The 13546-nt window shown below is 48.2% G+C and overlaps 2 protein-coding genes and 1 non-coding gene across 10 annotated transcripts in view; 1 reads left to right on the forward strand and 2 right to left on the reverse strand.

The window, feature by feature from the left end:
• Positions 1 to 7907: 7907 nt before the first annotated feature.
• Rpl12 (ribosomal protein L12) lies at positions 7908 to 11606 on the reverse strand. 2 transcript variants are annotated; one of them, XM_003470761.5, is made up of 7 exons: positions 11438 to 11603; positions 11013 to 11086; positions 9221 to 9319; positions 8931 to 9012; positions 8343 to 8429; positions 8039 to 8151; positions 7908 to 7951 (listed from the first exon to the last, which is right to left on the reverse strand). In XM_003470761.5, exons 1-7 carry the CDS (start codon positions 11472 to 11474, stop codon positions 7946 to 7948), a joined length of 498 nt encoding a protein of 165 aa, XP_003470809.1. In that variant the 5' UTR covers positions 11475 to 11603; the 3' UTR covers positions 7908 to 7945. The 2 variants fall into 2 exon arrangements, with proteins under 2 accessions (XP_003470809.1, XP_063084058.1); XM_063227988.1 differs by lacking the exon at positions 9221 to 9319 and having other exon boundaries at positions 11438 to 11606.
• On the reverse strand, positions 8513 to 8641 carry LOC111757101 (small nucleolar RNA SNORA65). Its single transcript, XR_002791484.2, has one exon. It is a non-coding gene; the product is annotated as a small nucleolar RNA SNORA65 (small nucleolar RNA).
• A 29-nt stretch (positions 11607 to 11635) lies between the features above and the next one.
• Lrsam1 (leucine rich repeat and sterile alpha motif containing 1) overlaps positions 11636 to 13546 on the forward strand; it is a 29098-nt gene continuing 27187 nt past the window's right edge. For 2 of the 7 annotated variants that reach the window (XM_023565456.2, XM_063227815.1), the window contains exons 1-2: positions 11636 to 11714; positions 12100 to 12244. The gene's annotated coding sequence lies outside the window, so the exon portion shown is untranslated. The other 5 variants (XM_023565455.2, XM_063227811.1, XM_013153346.3 and 2 more) reach the window with 5 other exon arrangements.

Raw genomic sequence — 13546 nt, forward strand, 5'->3', positions numbered from 1 at the left:
TTTTTTTTTTTGTCTTTTTCCTTTTTTTCATTGGTACTGGGGATCAAGCTCACGACTGCCTGCTTGCAAGGCAGGCGCTTATGCCCCTGAGCTAAATCCCCAGCCTCCTCTGCCTCATTTTTGTTGAGCTCTTTTTCTGTCATTTGTTGTTTGTCTGTCTTCATTTCGCTTTCTGCTCCATTCATTGTGGCCACTCTGCCACTATTTCTGGAATTTTGGTATTTTCCTTTTTTAGAATATCCTGCAATATTCTCTGTAGAGTTGAATTGGTGTTTGCAAATTCCCCTAGTTCCTCTTTATCCTGGAAGCACCTTGTTTTTCCATCTATTTCTAGGGACAGTTGTGCAGGATATACCAATCTTGGCTGGAGGTCATTATCTTTCAAAGCTTGAATTATTTTCCCCCACACTCTTCGTGATTTGATGGTTTGTGCCGAGAAGTCTGCTGTAATTCTGATGGGTGTTCCCTTGTAAGTGATCTGTTTCTTGTCTCTGACGGCTTTTAATATTCTGTTCTTGTATTGGATTTCTGGAATTTTAATTATTATATGCCTGGGTGTAGCTCTGTTTGGGTTGTAGGTGGCTGGGGTCCTGTATGCCTCATACATCTGAGTATCTTTACCATTTGCTAAATTAGGGAAATTCTCTTGGATTATTTCTGTGAATAGCTTTTGTAGTCCATTTGTTTGTGTCCCTACTTCTTCTATGTTTTTAATTCTTTTTTTTTTTTTTTTTGTCTTCTTCCTTTTTATCGGTACTGGGGATTGAACTCACGACTGCCTGCTTGCAAGGCAGGCCCTTATGCCGCTGAGCTAAATCCCCAGCCACCAGCCCTATGTTCTTAATTCTTAAGTTATAGATCCTCTTATCATCTTCTAGCCTTTGTATTATTGCTGTTTTTTTGTTATTTTTAAGAAGTATTTCATTACATGCTCCCATATTACAAATCTGCCCTCCAGTTCAGATAATCTATCCTTAGTTTCTTTCAAGCTGTTATGCCAGTTTTCAATAAAGTTTTTAGTTTCCTAGTAATCTTTCAACCTGCTTCACATATTCTATATTTTCTCTATTTTCTCCATCAAACAATTCTCCCCTTTTTTTCTGTTCTTCCATTCCACCATCTGTTTTTTCTTGGGAAGTGCTTAGCATTTCTCTAACTATTCTACTTATATCTTGCTTCAGGTCATTAATAACTTCATTCCTGTACTCATCTATGAGGCTCTGGAAATAGCCCTTTATGTCTATTGGTGCTGTGTCTGATATTGCATGTTTCTCAGGATTGGGAGCTGAGGACACTTTCTTGTTGCTCCCTCTTCCCGTATTTTTTGTTCCTTTTATACAAGCGTATATAAGAGGCCCAGTTTCTTTCTTTGTCGGTTAGTTTGTTTGAATTGTGCCGACTAGGTGTTCCCGCCCAATGCAGTGTACTAGGGAGACACAGACCTGGGCAGCCGATGCTGGACCCGCCCCTCCAGGTCAACCTACCGAAGGCTTCACTGCTAGGGTGCACCTCCAGGCACTGGGACCTGGTTTGGGCTAGCTTACTGGGTCTTAAGTCAGCGGCATCACCCAAGCCAGGCACTCCCCACCAATCCCGCTTAAGAGGGGAATATGTGACTGAAGTCATTGCAGCATCCTGTTCCGGCTAGTCTGCCTGGTCCCAGTATGTCCTTTGCTGAAGCCTCCTACTCTATGGAAGGGTCCCTGATCCGCTCACTCACTGCAGGTCGATGCAGGGCTCCCAGCCAGTCCCGCTCTCAACTCCATTCACCACTTCCCACTCTCAGAGCTTTCATGCCTCTCTCCTTGCTGTGCCAATTGGGACGCAGCAGTAGCTGCAAGAAATTCAAATCGCAGCTTCGTGGCGCGGGCCCCAGCTTCCGTGCTGAGACCTTATCTTTTCCTGTTATATCACCGTGATTGTGTTTCCAGTTGGTTTCTCTTTAGTTTAGTTCATTCCTGGGTCAGCAAAGTGTATCTCCCCTTGCTTAAGACTTCTCACCCGGCACCATTCCTGGATTTTAAGTGCAGTTTCTCAGAGAGCCTCCAAAGCTGCTGCTATCTATCCGCCAGGCTTTGTGGCCAATGGTTCAGTTCATCTAGCTGAGGAAATTTACTTCTGCTGTGTTGTTTTTGATCATGAAAAAGTATTTGATTTTTTAAGAGGCTTTTTCTGAGTGCAGCAAGATGACCAACCTGAGTTGTTTTCTTTTGTTCTATTCGTATGTGGTATGTGGAGTCAGCCTTTCATTCCTTTGACCCGAGACTCATTCATTGCTTCTCCGGATGTGTCGTAAAGGTACAGAGCCACTGTCTCCAAAGCTTAATAATGAGGTGACATTAGCTCAGCAGCATAAGCACCTGCCTTGCAAGTGTATGGTCATGAGTTCAATCTCCGGTACACCAATAAAAAAAGACCAAAAAAAAAAAAAGTACAGTAAATAACCAGGTGACATGCCAGGCATGGTGGCTCATAATCCCAGCACTCGGGAGGCTGAGGCAGGAGGATTGTTGTGAGTTCGAGACCAGCCTGGGCTGCAAAGTCAGCTCAGCCCAGGCTGACCTGCAGAGAGAGACCCTGTCTCAAAAAGACAAAAAAAAAAAAAACAGGCAACATTAATAAGTCATGTCCTCACCGGAACATCGAGGAGTACAGATCTCAGCACTTGAGTGTCTGTCACGCTCTCATCTGCCCTATGCGTGAGGTAGGAGGGATGGGGACCCTGACCTCCCACCACAGGTCTGCAAAGCCAGCCCATCGCCCCATATCTGTGGTGTGATCTTTGAATCCCTCTTCATGGTGAGAATTGGGGTCCACTCATGCCTGTGTGTCCCTCCAGCACTGCCTTTTCCAGGGGAGAAAAGCACGGGACAAGGAGTAGCTGCCACTCTTCTCACAACCAGGCCTCAGGTAAGCGGTAGGTGGACGCTTTTTTTTTTTTTTTTTTTTGGTACCAGGAATCAAACTCAGGACCTTGTGCTCTCTAGGCAGGCACTTACGCTGTGAGGTCCCCGGCTGAGATGGACTCTCCTGGTACCTAAATACAAACCTAAATACACCCCCCACCTAAATACAAACCTGCTTCATGTCTCATATGGAAAATAGGAAAAAAAAAAAAAAAAAAAAAACTACAAACCACCCTTAATCTCAGAGACAGCATTTAACACTTAAGAGTTGTGGCCTTTATATTCTCATTTCCCCAAAATGGGTTTGACTTTGAAACCTTTTTATTTCCACATAGCAGAATTTTATGAACATTCTCCCATTTCAATGAGCATTCTGTCAAGCCATTTGTTTTTTCTTTTGTATTTTGTTTTTAAAGAGAGTCTCACTATGTACTTCAAGCTGGCCTTAAACATACATTGAGCCCCCCCCACCAGCCTCCCAAGTGCTGGTATTACAGGTGTGTACCACCTTGCCTGGCCCAAATCATATTTTTTTTTTTTTTTTGTCTTTTTTTGAGACAGGATCTCTATGCAGTTCAGGCTGGCCTTGAGCTCACTTTGTAGCCCAGGCTGGTCTCAAACTCGCAACAATCCTCCTGCCTCAGCCTCCCAAGTGCTGGGACTACAGGTATGACCCACCACACCCGGCTCTCTAGTACATTATTCTAGCTCTATCAGAGAGTAAGAACTCTTCTCCTTTATTCTTGACTTGATTAGGTAATGGTGTGTTTACTTTTATTTTTTAAAACTTTAGCTCTTGAAGGGGCTGGGGATTTAGCTCAGCAGCATAAGCGCCTGCCTGGCAAGCACGAGGTCATGAGTTTGATACTTGGTACAAAAAAAAAAATTAGCTCTTAGATTTCCTCATCACTTAGTATTTTTGTTTTGTTGTGTTTTTTGTTTTTCAAGACAGGGTCTCTCTTTGTAGTTCAGGCTGACCCTGAACTCACTATCCCAGGGTGGCCTCAGAATTGCTGTGATCCTCCTGCCTCAGCCTTCCAAGTGCTGGGATTACGAACTTGCACCACCATACTCATCTATTTTCTTTATTAGTTCCCGGCTTTTGCTCTCTTTAGTTATTTTAAAATTTTTTGGGAGGCTGGGGATTTAACTCAGTGGCATAAACGCCTGCTTTGCAAGCAAGCAGTCGTGAGTTTGATCCCCAGTACCGGTAAAAAGGAAAAAGCCGGCTGGGGATTTAGCTCAGCAGCATAAGCGCCTGCCTTGCAAGTAGGCAGTTGTGAGTTCCATCCCTGGTACCGATAAAAAGGAAAAAGCCAAAAAAAAAAAAAAAAAAAAAAAAAAAACAGAAAATGCAAAAGAAAACTATTTTTTTTTTAACCTCTTGAGTTGAAATCTTAAGGGATTTTTGGTATTTTTCTCATTTACACTGGAATGTTTTGGCTGTGGACAGAAGTAGTTCTGGAAGTCCTCCTCCACAGTACGTCCGTGAAAATGTGACTGCTGCTGGCCAGTGCAAGCACTGTCCGAGGGGAAGGCGATGTGAAAGCTGGAATGTCTCTGTCCACCTTGCTCCCACCTCTCCCCCTTGTCTGAATGACTGGAAAAGGTGAGCATTTTGAATCATTTGGAATGAAGCACAAATAAAGACATTCATGAAAGGGGACTTCTAGAACCAAGCAAAGGGGCAACACCTGTGATCCCAGCTCTCAGAAGGCTGAGGTAGGATCACCAGTTTGCGGGCAGCCTGGGCTACATGGTGGGACCTTGTCCCATAGAACAAAAGATAAAAACAAAGCACCAAGAATGATGGGGTGTGTTCAAAGCAAGAGGGAATATTCTGAAGATTAAGACATGCCTTTTACTGTAATTTTTTAAAATGTCAACATTCACTTTCATGAGGCCCTGGATTAATTTCCAGTATTGCCAGAAGATAAACACATGTGGACCACACTGCTCATCATACGTAGTCCCAGTGGGGTGCCTCTTACAAGAATGCTGTCTCTGAGCAGGACCCTGCTAGGTGCTTGACCTCCTCCCTTCCGCCTCAGGATACATCAGACTTCCGCTGGGGTCCCCTGCCAAGGACTGAAGGCTCAGCACTTGGTCACAGTGACCCGTCAGCTTTCTAAGCCCACCACGTGCCTGGATTGAACCGCTGCATTCAGCCCGCACACAGCCCCTTGCTCAGCAGAAGGCCTTCCTGCAGCATCAGCTAGCTGCGGCCTCTGCGGTACTTGCTCTGAAAATCTGGCTTTCCTATCTCTGCGCCTGGTTATGAACACTTAGTTTTGTTTTCACCATTTAACTACCAGGGACCTGTTAAATTTTGCCTACTGATAAAAAGTATATGTTATACTTTCTACTTTCCATTTTTATCGGTACCAGGGATCGAACTCACGACTGCCTGCTTGCAAGGCAGGCTTACGCTGCTGAACTAAATCCCCAGCCCCCTCCAGGGTGATTTGTAAGAGAGGTGTTAAAGGGTGCTCACTGCTCCTGGGGCCCTCTAAGGACCTTTGTGGCAAACAAGCACCTTCACTCTGCTTTCCCCGTGGCTGCACCCCAGCCTGTTTTTGGGGTGCACATGAGTTTTCCTCAGGTCAGCTCCTCTGTGCTCCTTAAGTCCCCCTCTTTCCAGCTAGGGTCCTTAGCTCCCTGCCTGACCCCTCCTTGAGGCTGTTTCACTCCTTCCAGAAATGCTTACCCACAGCATGGGGCAGTCTTTCAGCTGCATCTGCTCAGCAAGTGCTGGCTGAGTGCAGTGGACCTCACAGGCCTGTGTCCACCTGAGTTCTGGCTGCTGATGCGGATTCCCATCTCAGAATCTTTCTTCCCCCTTGACAAGGGACTCCCAGTGTCCTGGCATGAACTTACAGTTGTAACAAAAAAATAGTTCTCTGGATGCTGGAGATGATCTAGGCAGGTACCTGCTCAGATTAACAAGCATTTAAACCAGTGAGCTCCTGACACACCCAGTAGTGACTGAGTACACTAACATCCCTGCAGGTTAGGTGCTATTATACACATTACAGCCGAAAGCCTGGGTCTAAGTGCCTGGGCAGGACTTGGCCTTGAAAACTTTTTTACCGGGGGCTGGGGGTTTAGCTCAGCGGCATAAGCACCTGCCTTACAAGCAGGCGGTCATGAGTTCGATCCCTGGTACCGATAAAAATGGAAAAGACAAAAAAAAAAAAAAAAAAAAAAAAAGAAAACTTTTTTACCTCAGCCTCCCTAAAGTGCCAAGATTCCAAATTTGAGCCACTGCATCCAGCTAGTGAGCTGCTCTTTAAAATTCACTTAAACCTTGTAATTAGGGGCTGGGAATTTAGCTCAGTGACATAAGCACCTGCCTTGCAATCGTGTGGTCTAGAGTTTGATACCTGGTATGGATTAAAAAACAAAACAAAACAAAAAAAAAACCCTTGTAATTAAGTCACTTCAAACCTTACCAAGAACTGTGAGCATGAGAAGACGCAGGACAGCCTGGGCTCTGGCAAGAACAGAGAGGACTAGGAGTGTCAAGGACCCTCATGGGGATGGGAGGCTCAACCACTTCTTCCCCTTGCCATCTCAGTAAAGGAGGAAAGCAGGTTTGTGGCAGCACAGCCCGAGTCTCTGAGAAGCCCTGTTGGTTTCTGGTTTATAGCAAAAGTGTTCTGGGTGACTGGAGGAACCCCTACACCTGTTCACAGCAGACCCAGGCCAGACTCCTTTTTGGACTTGTGCAGCCTGAAGGACGCCCCACCCCTCTCAGGCCTGGCAGCTTCTGCAATGTCCCCAGGGAGCCAGGGCCAAGCGCCAGTTTGAGGCCAGTGCTTTCACGGAGCCCCTCCAGGTGCAGGGCCAGTTCCTAGTGCTTCCCACATTGCAGGAGTTTCATGGCCCTGACCCATTCCCATGCAGCAAGTGTGGCAAAACCTTCAGTTACTGCTTCCCGCTCTCAGCATCAGAGCAGCCTCCCAGGCACCCTGCAGGCAAAATGGCAAGGACTCCCCCCACAGCATCTTCAGTGCCAAGGACCTAGGGAACCCCACACTCTGAAGTCTCCAGCCCAAGGATATAAGTGAGGAAAGAGCCTTGGCTGACTATGAAGGCGAGTTACATGTAACCCCGCATCAGGAGGCAGGGTGTTTTAAGAAACCCAAGGATGGAGAAGTCAAAACAATGAGCCGTGGAGACTGGGGCCAGGGAAATAGGTTGGCAGCACAAGCTTAAGATCCCAAGTTTGATTCTCAGTTCCCGAAGGGAAAAAAAAAGAAAAAGAAAAAAAAAAAAAAAAGCTTAAAAAGTGATGCTGGGGAGGGAGCAGGCGAGTTCCGGGCTGCAGCAGCCTTATTCCTGATGGAAGAGCTCTGCTCGCCTACTTTTGTCCTGTGCAGACCTGAGCACTGCCTGCCCATGCCCCTAGTTTGTCACCTGGCACCATCTCCAGTACACACCACAGGCCTGCTGGAAGGGACCACCTGCTCAGGCTTCATTTCTCCCACGCAGGATATTGTTTTACTTCATCCACTCTTTCAGCCCATACCTAAGGTGATTTAAAGGAACTACCAGCAAAATGAGTGCAGGTCTTTTCTGGTACCCATAAACCCTTGCAGAGAGCACTTCAAGCTGCTTAAGTCTGTCCCAGGGCCAGGAAGAAACTCTAAGGCAATGAGCACAGGGCTGCAGGGAACATTCAGGTGAAGCCTGAAACCAGGAAACTACCATACTAATGTGGAGGGCAGGCTGCAGTTACCACACAGATGCCAGTACTCACAGGGCTCCAGCAGGGACCAGGCATTTGCCATCAGTGCCTGAGCCCCTGGCTGTGCTAATGGTGTCCTGGTTCCCAGATTAAACCACTGGAAGTGAAGGGCTTTCTGCCTAAGAATGTTTAAGTGTCTGCAGAAGGCAATGCTCAGTCCCATACAGAGCAGAATGTCACCCAGATTACCTTACAGGTCCTGCCACCATGGCCCCACTAACCACCCTCAAGCAGGCAGGCAGACAGCTGGCTGTCAGACCATCTTTTTATTGAACTGTTATTATGCTTCTTAGCTCTGTGGAGAGAAAGAAGGCCCTGTTAGTGACAGGCATTCACCCAGCCCCTGGCCTCACCCCCAAGTGAACACACAGCAGTCACTCACAGCTGGGCACTCCACGGCGCCGCTGTTGATGTCATCTATGATGTCGTGAGGGTGCCGGTTGTCTACATTGCAGCCCACAGACTGGGCAGTCCCCAGGATCTCTTTAATGGTTCCTGCAACGAAGGAGTCCATCAGTGGAGTTCTTCTCTCAACTCCCCACAAATCAAAAACAGATGGGTGAGGCAAGGGAGGGAATGGCACCCCACACTCTAATGTACTCCCTAGCGCTCCCTTCTGAATCAGGAAACTTGGGCTTCACTCAGGTCTCCCCAATGCCAACACCCCACCTCCTGCCTGCTCTTACCGGAGAGTTCTCTGGCTAAAGACCGGTGCCGCATCTGGCGGGCAATGTTGACAATCTCATCAAAAGTGATATTTCCACTGTGTTTAACTGTAGAATAGAAAAGACTCAGTAAAGACGCTGTCACAAGCCATGGCAGAAGGACCACACAGCGCGGCCTCCCACCTGCCTTGGGCTGTGCCCATGCTCTCGGCACAGGGCCGCCCACACCAAGAACAGCCCTGTTTCCTTAGCTGGGGTCACTGTCAGCTCACCACTGGATTGCACCAGCCAACGGGGAAGTGGTCAGGTGCAGTGGCGGGTGGCTAAGGGAACCCAGGGGTACATTACGACACCATCTGTCTCACACAGGAGGGACCAGTAGTTTTAAACCCCAAGCTTAAGTCACTGGTAAAGTGCCCAGTGTACTGATCAGAACTATATGGCCTCCTGACCACAAGCCACTGCTTTTCTCAGGTGCTTCTTAGGTGCCCACAGGTCATTAAACAGCTGTACCCAGCCACCCCAGGTTTCATCCAAGTGTACCAAACACTGGGTGCACAACACTGTCACAAGCCACTCTGCAAGCAACCTAAGGAAATAACAACTCACTGTTTTTCTGCTTTTTTCTGTCTCTCGGCGGCTCCTTGAGGGCTTTGATGATCAGGGCAGAGGCAGATGGCACCACCTCAATCTGAGGAAGGGATGGAGATAGTAAGTGGTCTGCCCAATGCCACATATGTGACGGGTTGACATCTGAACCTCTCTATGCCTTTGCCAGGTCCCTGCTCTTGACAAAACCTTCCCACCACTGCACCCCACTGGTGGGAGGACCCTGGATCCAGAGTCCCAGAGAGCTACTGCCTCTGCCCGCCCTCAAGCCAAGCACAAGCAGCACACACCTGAGCCTGCCTGTTCTGAATGGTCAGCTTCACCGTAATCCTCAGACCCTTCCAGTCACCAGTGGCCTTGGCGATATCATCACCGACTTTTTTTGGAGACTGCAGAAATAAAAGTTATGTAACCATGGCATGCCCAGAGCCACCTGAAGCACCTACAGGTACCCAACTATCGAGGCACCACGAGCCCTGTTTAGTATGAACAGGACAAAGGCTGGGGAATTAAATCTTGCAGGATCACGGCCACAAGTACCAGGTCTCTTATGCTAAAGACCTTAGTGGTAAAACACCCACTTTCAACCCTGACCTCCCTAGAATCTCCCTGGGAGTTCTAAGGATGCCAGGCTCTCACATCAGGCCAATCCAAGCCTGCTGTTAAGAACAGAGATCCATTTCCTATTAACTTGATTTGAAACCCTGTATAGCCCTCACCATCTTGCTTTGAATGATTTTCCTCTATTCTTTTTTGCTTGATAGTACCAAGTTCGAAAGTATAGGAACTGTGAAGACAATAAGATTCATTATGATGCCCATTCCGGTTGACTATTATCTTCTTTTAAAGTCCTATAATGTCTCCAATGTTTTGGTTTTATTCTTTACTGTTTAGTTCAATTTTATTTTAACTGATGATGTAGGCAATTCTTTTTAAGATAGCAAGAGGCAGTATGGTAACCATTGTTGATCACCTAGTATTTTGTTTTTACATTATCTATTATGTCCATCCTTTTGATTTGAGTGACTCTGTTCTGTCACATTTGGTTTTACTCTCTTCAAAAAAAAGTAATAAGAACTGTGGGAGTAATAAAACCCAAAATGTGTAATTGTCATTGTACAAAAAGAAAGGAAAATAAAGTGCTCTAAAGAATGTAACTGATTATATATTTAAGTGTATAAGATAACCATATTACTGAGTTTTGTTGGATCTTTGAACAAAATGTTTCCGGTCTCACTGTTTGAAAGTCCACTTTATATGCTTTAATTTTCTTTCTTTCTTTTTTTTTTTTTTTTTTTTGCTTTTTATCCGTACCGGGGATCAAACTACGACGGCCTGCTTCTAAGGCAGGTGCTTATGCCACTGAGCTAAATCCCCAGCCCCCTATGCTTTAATTTTGTAACTTGAACAACTATTTCTAAGATAACAATATGTAATCTATTAACTAGTGATTTCCTGTTTTTTTTTTTTTTGAAATTCTGTATAACTTGTACCCTTTTTGTTTTTCTTTTTCTCCTTAAAAAAAAGAACAGAGATCCGAGCATTTGCTACTTTAAAATTCCTCAGTGACCTAAACAGTGTCCCTCCTTGATGCCGGCAGAACTAAGGGCCAAGGAGACAGGATAAGACAATGTTCAGCCAAAGGAAAAACGCAATGGGGACAGGATCACTGAGAAAGCAACAAGCCGCTATGCCTGCCAGGACCCCTAGTCACCTTTTCTTATTGGTGCCGGAATCGAACTCAATACCTTGCGCTTGCCAGGCAGGCGCTGTACCACTGAGTTATATTCCTGGCCCTGCCCCACGTTATCTAATATTGCTGTGCCCAAGTCCCCATCCAGGAAAGAAGATAATTAGTCGGCTGCTCAATGTCACCAGACTCAAGCCCCTCCTTACTCCAGCTCTCAGGAATACTAAAACCAAAAGGAGCAGTTAGATTACAATGCCAAGTCTCAAGTTTCCACGTGTGACATTTATGGTGGCCAGTGCCAGCACAGCAGGGAACGGTCGCGTTTGCACAAACCAGAGCTCAACTCTGCTGTCACGTAGGGAAACAAACGACCCTCGGCGGGGGTGACTTACCAGACCCAAGGGGCCGATCTTGGGGGCCAGGGCAGACGTGGCGCCGACTTCACCACCGGTGCACCTCAGGTACACTGGGAGAGAGGGAGGGTTAGAGCCTCTGCGGACCGGGCCCGACCACAGGCTTCTCCCCACGCCAGTCAATGGCTATTCTCCGAGCAGCGCCGAGCCTCTGCCGGGAGGTGCAAGCGGCCCGGGCAGGCACGCAGGCTGCAAGGCCGCCGCAGGTCGTCCGGTCCTCCCTCCCCATTTACACGCAGGGCAGCTGAGGCCCGGAAAAGGAAAGCCCTGTCCCGGCCACACAGCGCCGGACAACTTCTAGAAAGCGCGGCCCAGGAGCCCGGCACGAAAACACATGCGGCAAGGGCCGCAGGAAGGAGCGAGGAGGCTCCATCCGCAGCCCAGGCTGCAGCTAGGGCACGCACCGACTTTGATCTCGTTGGGGTCGAACTTGGGCGGCATGGTGGAGGCGGCTGGTGTCGGATGAACCCGGATTCGGGACGACCGAAGAAAGTTGCACCTTTGCCTCCTCCTAGCCGAAAGCCGAAAGGCCGGAAGTTCTCCTGACCACGCAGGATATAGGCAGGAAAACACTACTCTCGCGAGAATGACTGGCTCCGCCCATTTCCCCCCACCCGAGCGACTCCCTTATCGCCATGTTTCTAATGGGCAGGTGACTGAAGCTGGCTGCAGGAAAGTCAGGTACCGCGGTGGGCTGGGGCTAGGGAATCGGAAAGGGTGTTCAGGGAACTTAGTTCAGGGAGCATCAGAGAAAAGGGGTCTTCTGAGAACCTGTGCCCTGCTGATCCCCATGTTTCATTATCTTGAGGGTCACTTCGGGGTTCTTACCTCTCAATCCCAGAGCCCCGCCCATCCCTTGAAGGGTCCGCAGCCCCACTCTGAGACCTCAGAGTTTGACGCCTACGGGCTCCTTCTCACTTCTTGGTGATGTGCGCCTTGTAGTTATCCAAACAACCTATTCTGGTCTCAGTCCAGTCCACCTCTTCTACCATTCCTTGGTACCCAGCGTCTCAGACTTCGTCGTCCTGATTTCCATGACTTCTTGAGATTTTGAGTTTCGTCCCAGCTCCTGCGTTTCAAGGAAACCGGACTCGTGCTCTGCCGGTCCCGCGCCGATCCCGCGCCCATGACCAAGCCCTCTGAGTGATCGGCCAGCCTTGGAGTCCCTCCGAGGTTCCGAACGTCGGGGACCTCACAGCCCACATAGCCAGGTCCGCCACTGCCCAACCCGGCCAGGAAAGGATGGGTGTGGTTCTCCCCATCAGGGAGGACAGTGAATGACAGATAGGCATCGCAGAGCAGAGTGCAAAGAGCTGACTGGGATGGTGAGGAGCCACAGCCACCGGGGAAGAGGTTGGGAGAGCTGGACATTGGGAAGGGAGTGAAGGAGGGCGTCATTGGGGAGCAGAAGGGTAAGCGCAGTCATCAAGGAGGGGTCAGGAAGCCATTCCACATCCCTGCAGACAGGTGGATGACCTGCATTCCCTGAGCCGGCTCTGCAGGCCTGATAGCCTCCCCAGACAGCCCATGTCCCTGTGAGCAGACACCTGTGAGCTCTGCCCACCCTCTGAAGACCTCGTGTGTGTCAGCTGCTTCTCTTTTCTTCCTGGCTCCTGTAGTAGTTAGTGCCTGAATCAGTGTTTGTCACATGTGTGGTGCTTTATAGCTTCCACTTACTGAGCATTTGTATGTGCTAGGACTGTGTTACGGACTTCACATACGTGAAATCATTGAATTCACATGGAACCCAATGTCACACTTTCTGGTTGAGGAAATGGGCTCCCAGTTGAACAGAAGTGACAGTTGATGGGTGGCAGACCTTGGATTTAAACCATGCTAAATGATTGTTTTTTGTCCCATCACTGTCTTTTATCAAGCATGGATCATTGCAGATACTGTGCAGGGCCTGGGCAGGCAGTGAGCACCTGGCTTCTGAATTGAAGATCATGTACTTAGTGTGTGTTATTTGAGGACCAAGTTGTTAGGCAAATTGCACAGGACTTGAAAGACTGGTGTTCCAGGCTTGTTTTGCTGCAATCCAAAGCATAGAACCAGGTCCCCGAGCTTACTGGAGTGTCATTTTCTTCACTTGACACAGGGCTGTGGTGAGAAGCAAATGGAATAATAACTGAGGGTGGTGAAGTGGCCGAGGAGGAAAGCTTTTTAATTTTCAGTTGACTCATAGATCTCTTTGGGTACCAGTTGAGGTTCCCAAGTCATGGTTGGCTAGTACCACCATGACAGTGTGGCAAGGGCCAGGGGTGACCCAGCAGTTGAGACTATCAGGGAGCATCCTTGGAAAGCAATTGAGGAAATGTCCCTAACGAGGAAGAGAGATGCAGCCCAGAAAGGGAAAGGGTAATGCCAAGGTTTCCTTCCACCCTACCCTACAGTTTATTGTTGCATCAACACAGAACAGAGTGGCAAGTGTGCAGTCTGGGGCCCAGGATGGTGACGGGCAAGGTGTCTGGTGCATGGAGCTCACTGTCCAGCAGGCCAGCTGCAGGGCTAGT

The sequence above is a fragment of the Cavia porcellus genome, unplaced genomic scaffold (genome assembly GCF_034190915.1).
Source record: "Cavia porcellus strain 051 isolate PalLab524CR breed Dunkin Hartley unplaced genomic scaffold, mCavPor4.1 scaffold_1, whole genome shotgun sequence".
Classification (NCBI taxonomy): Eukaryota; Metazoa; Chordata; class Mammalia; order Rodentia; family Caviidae; genus Cavia; species Cavia porcellus.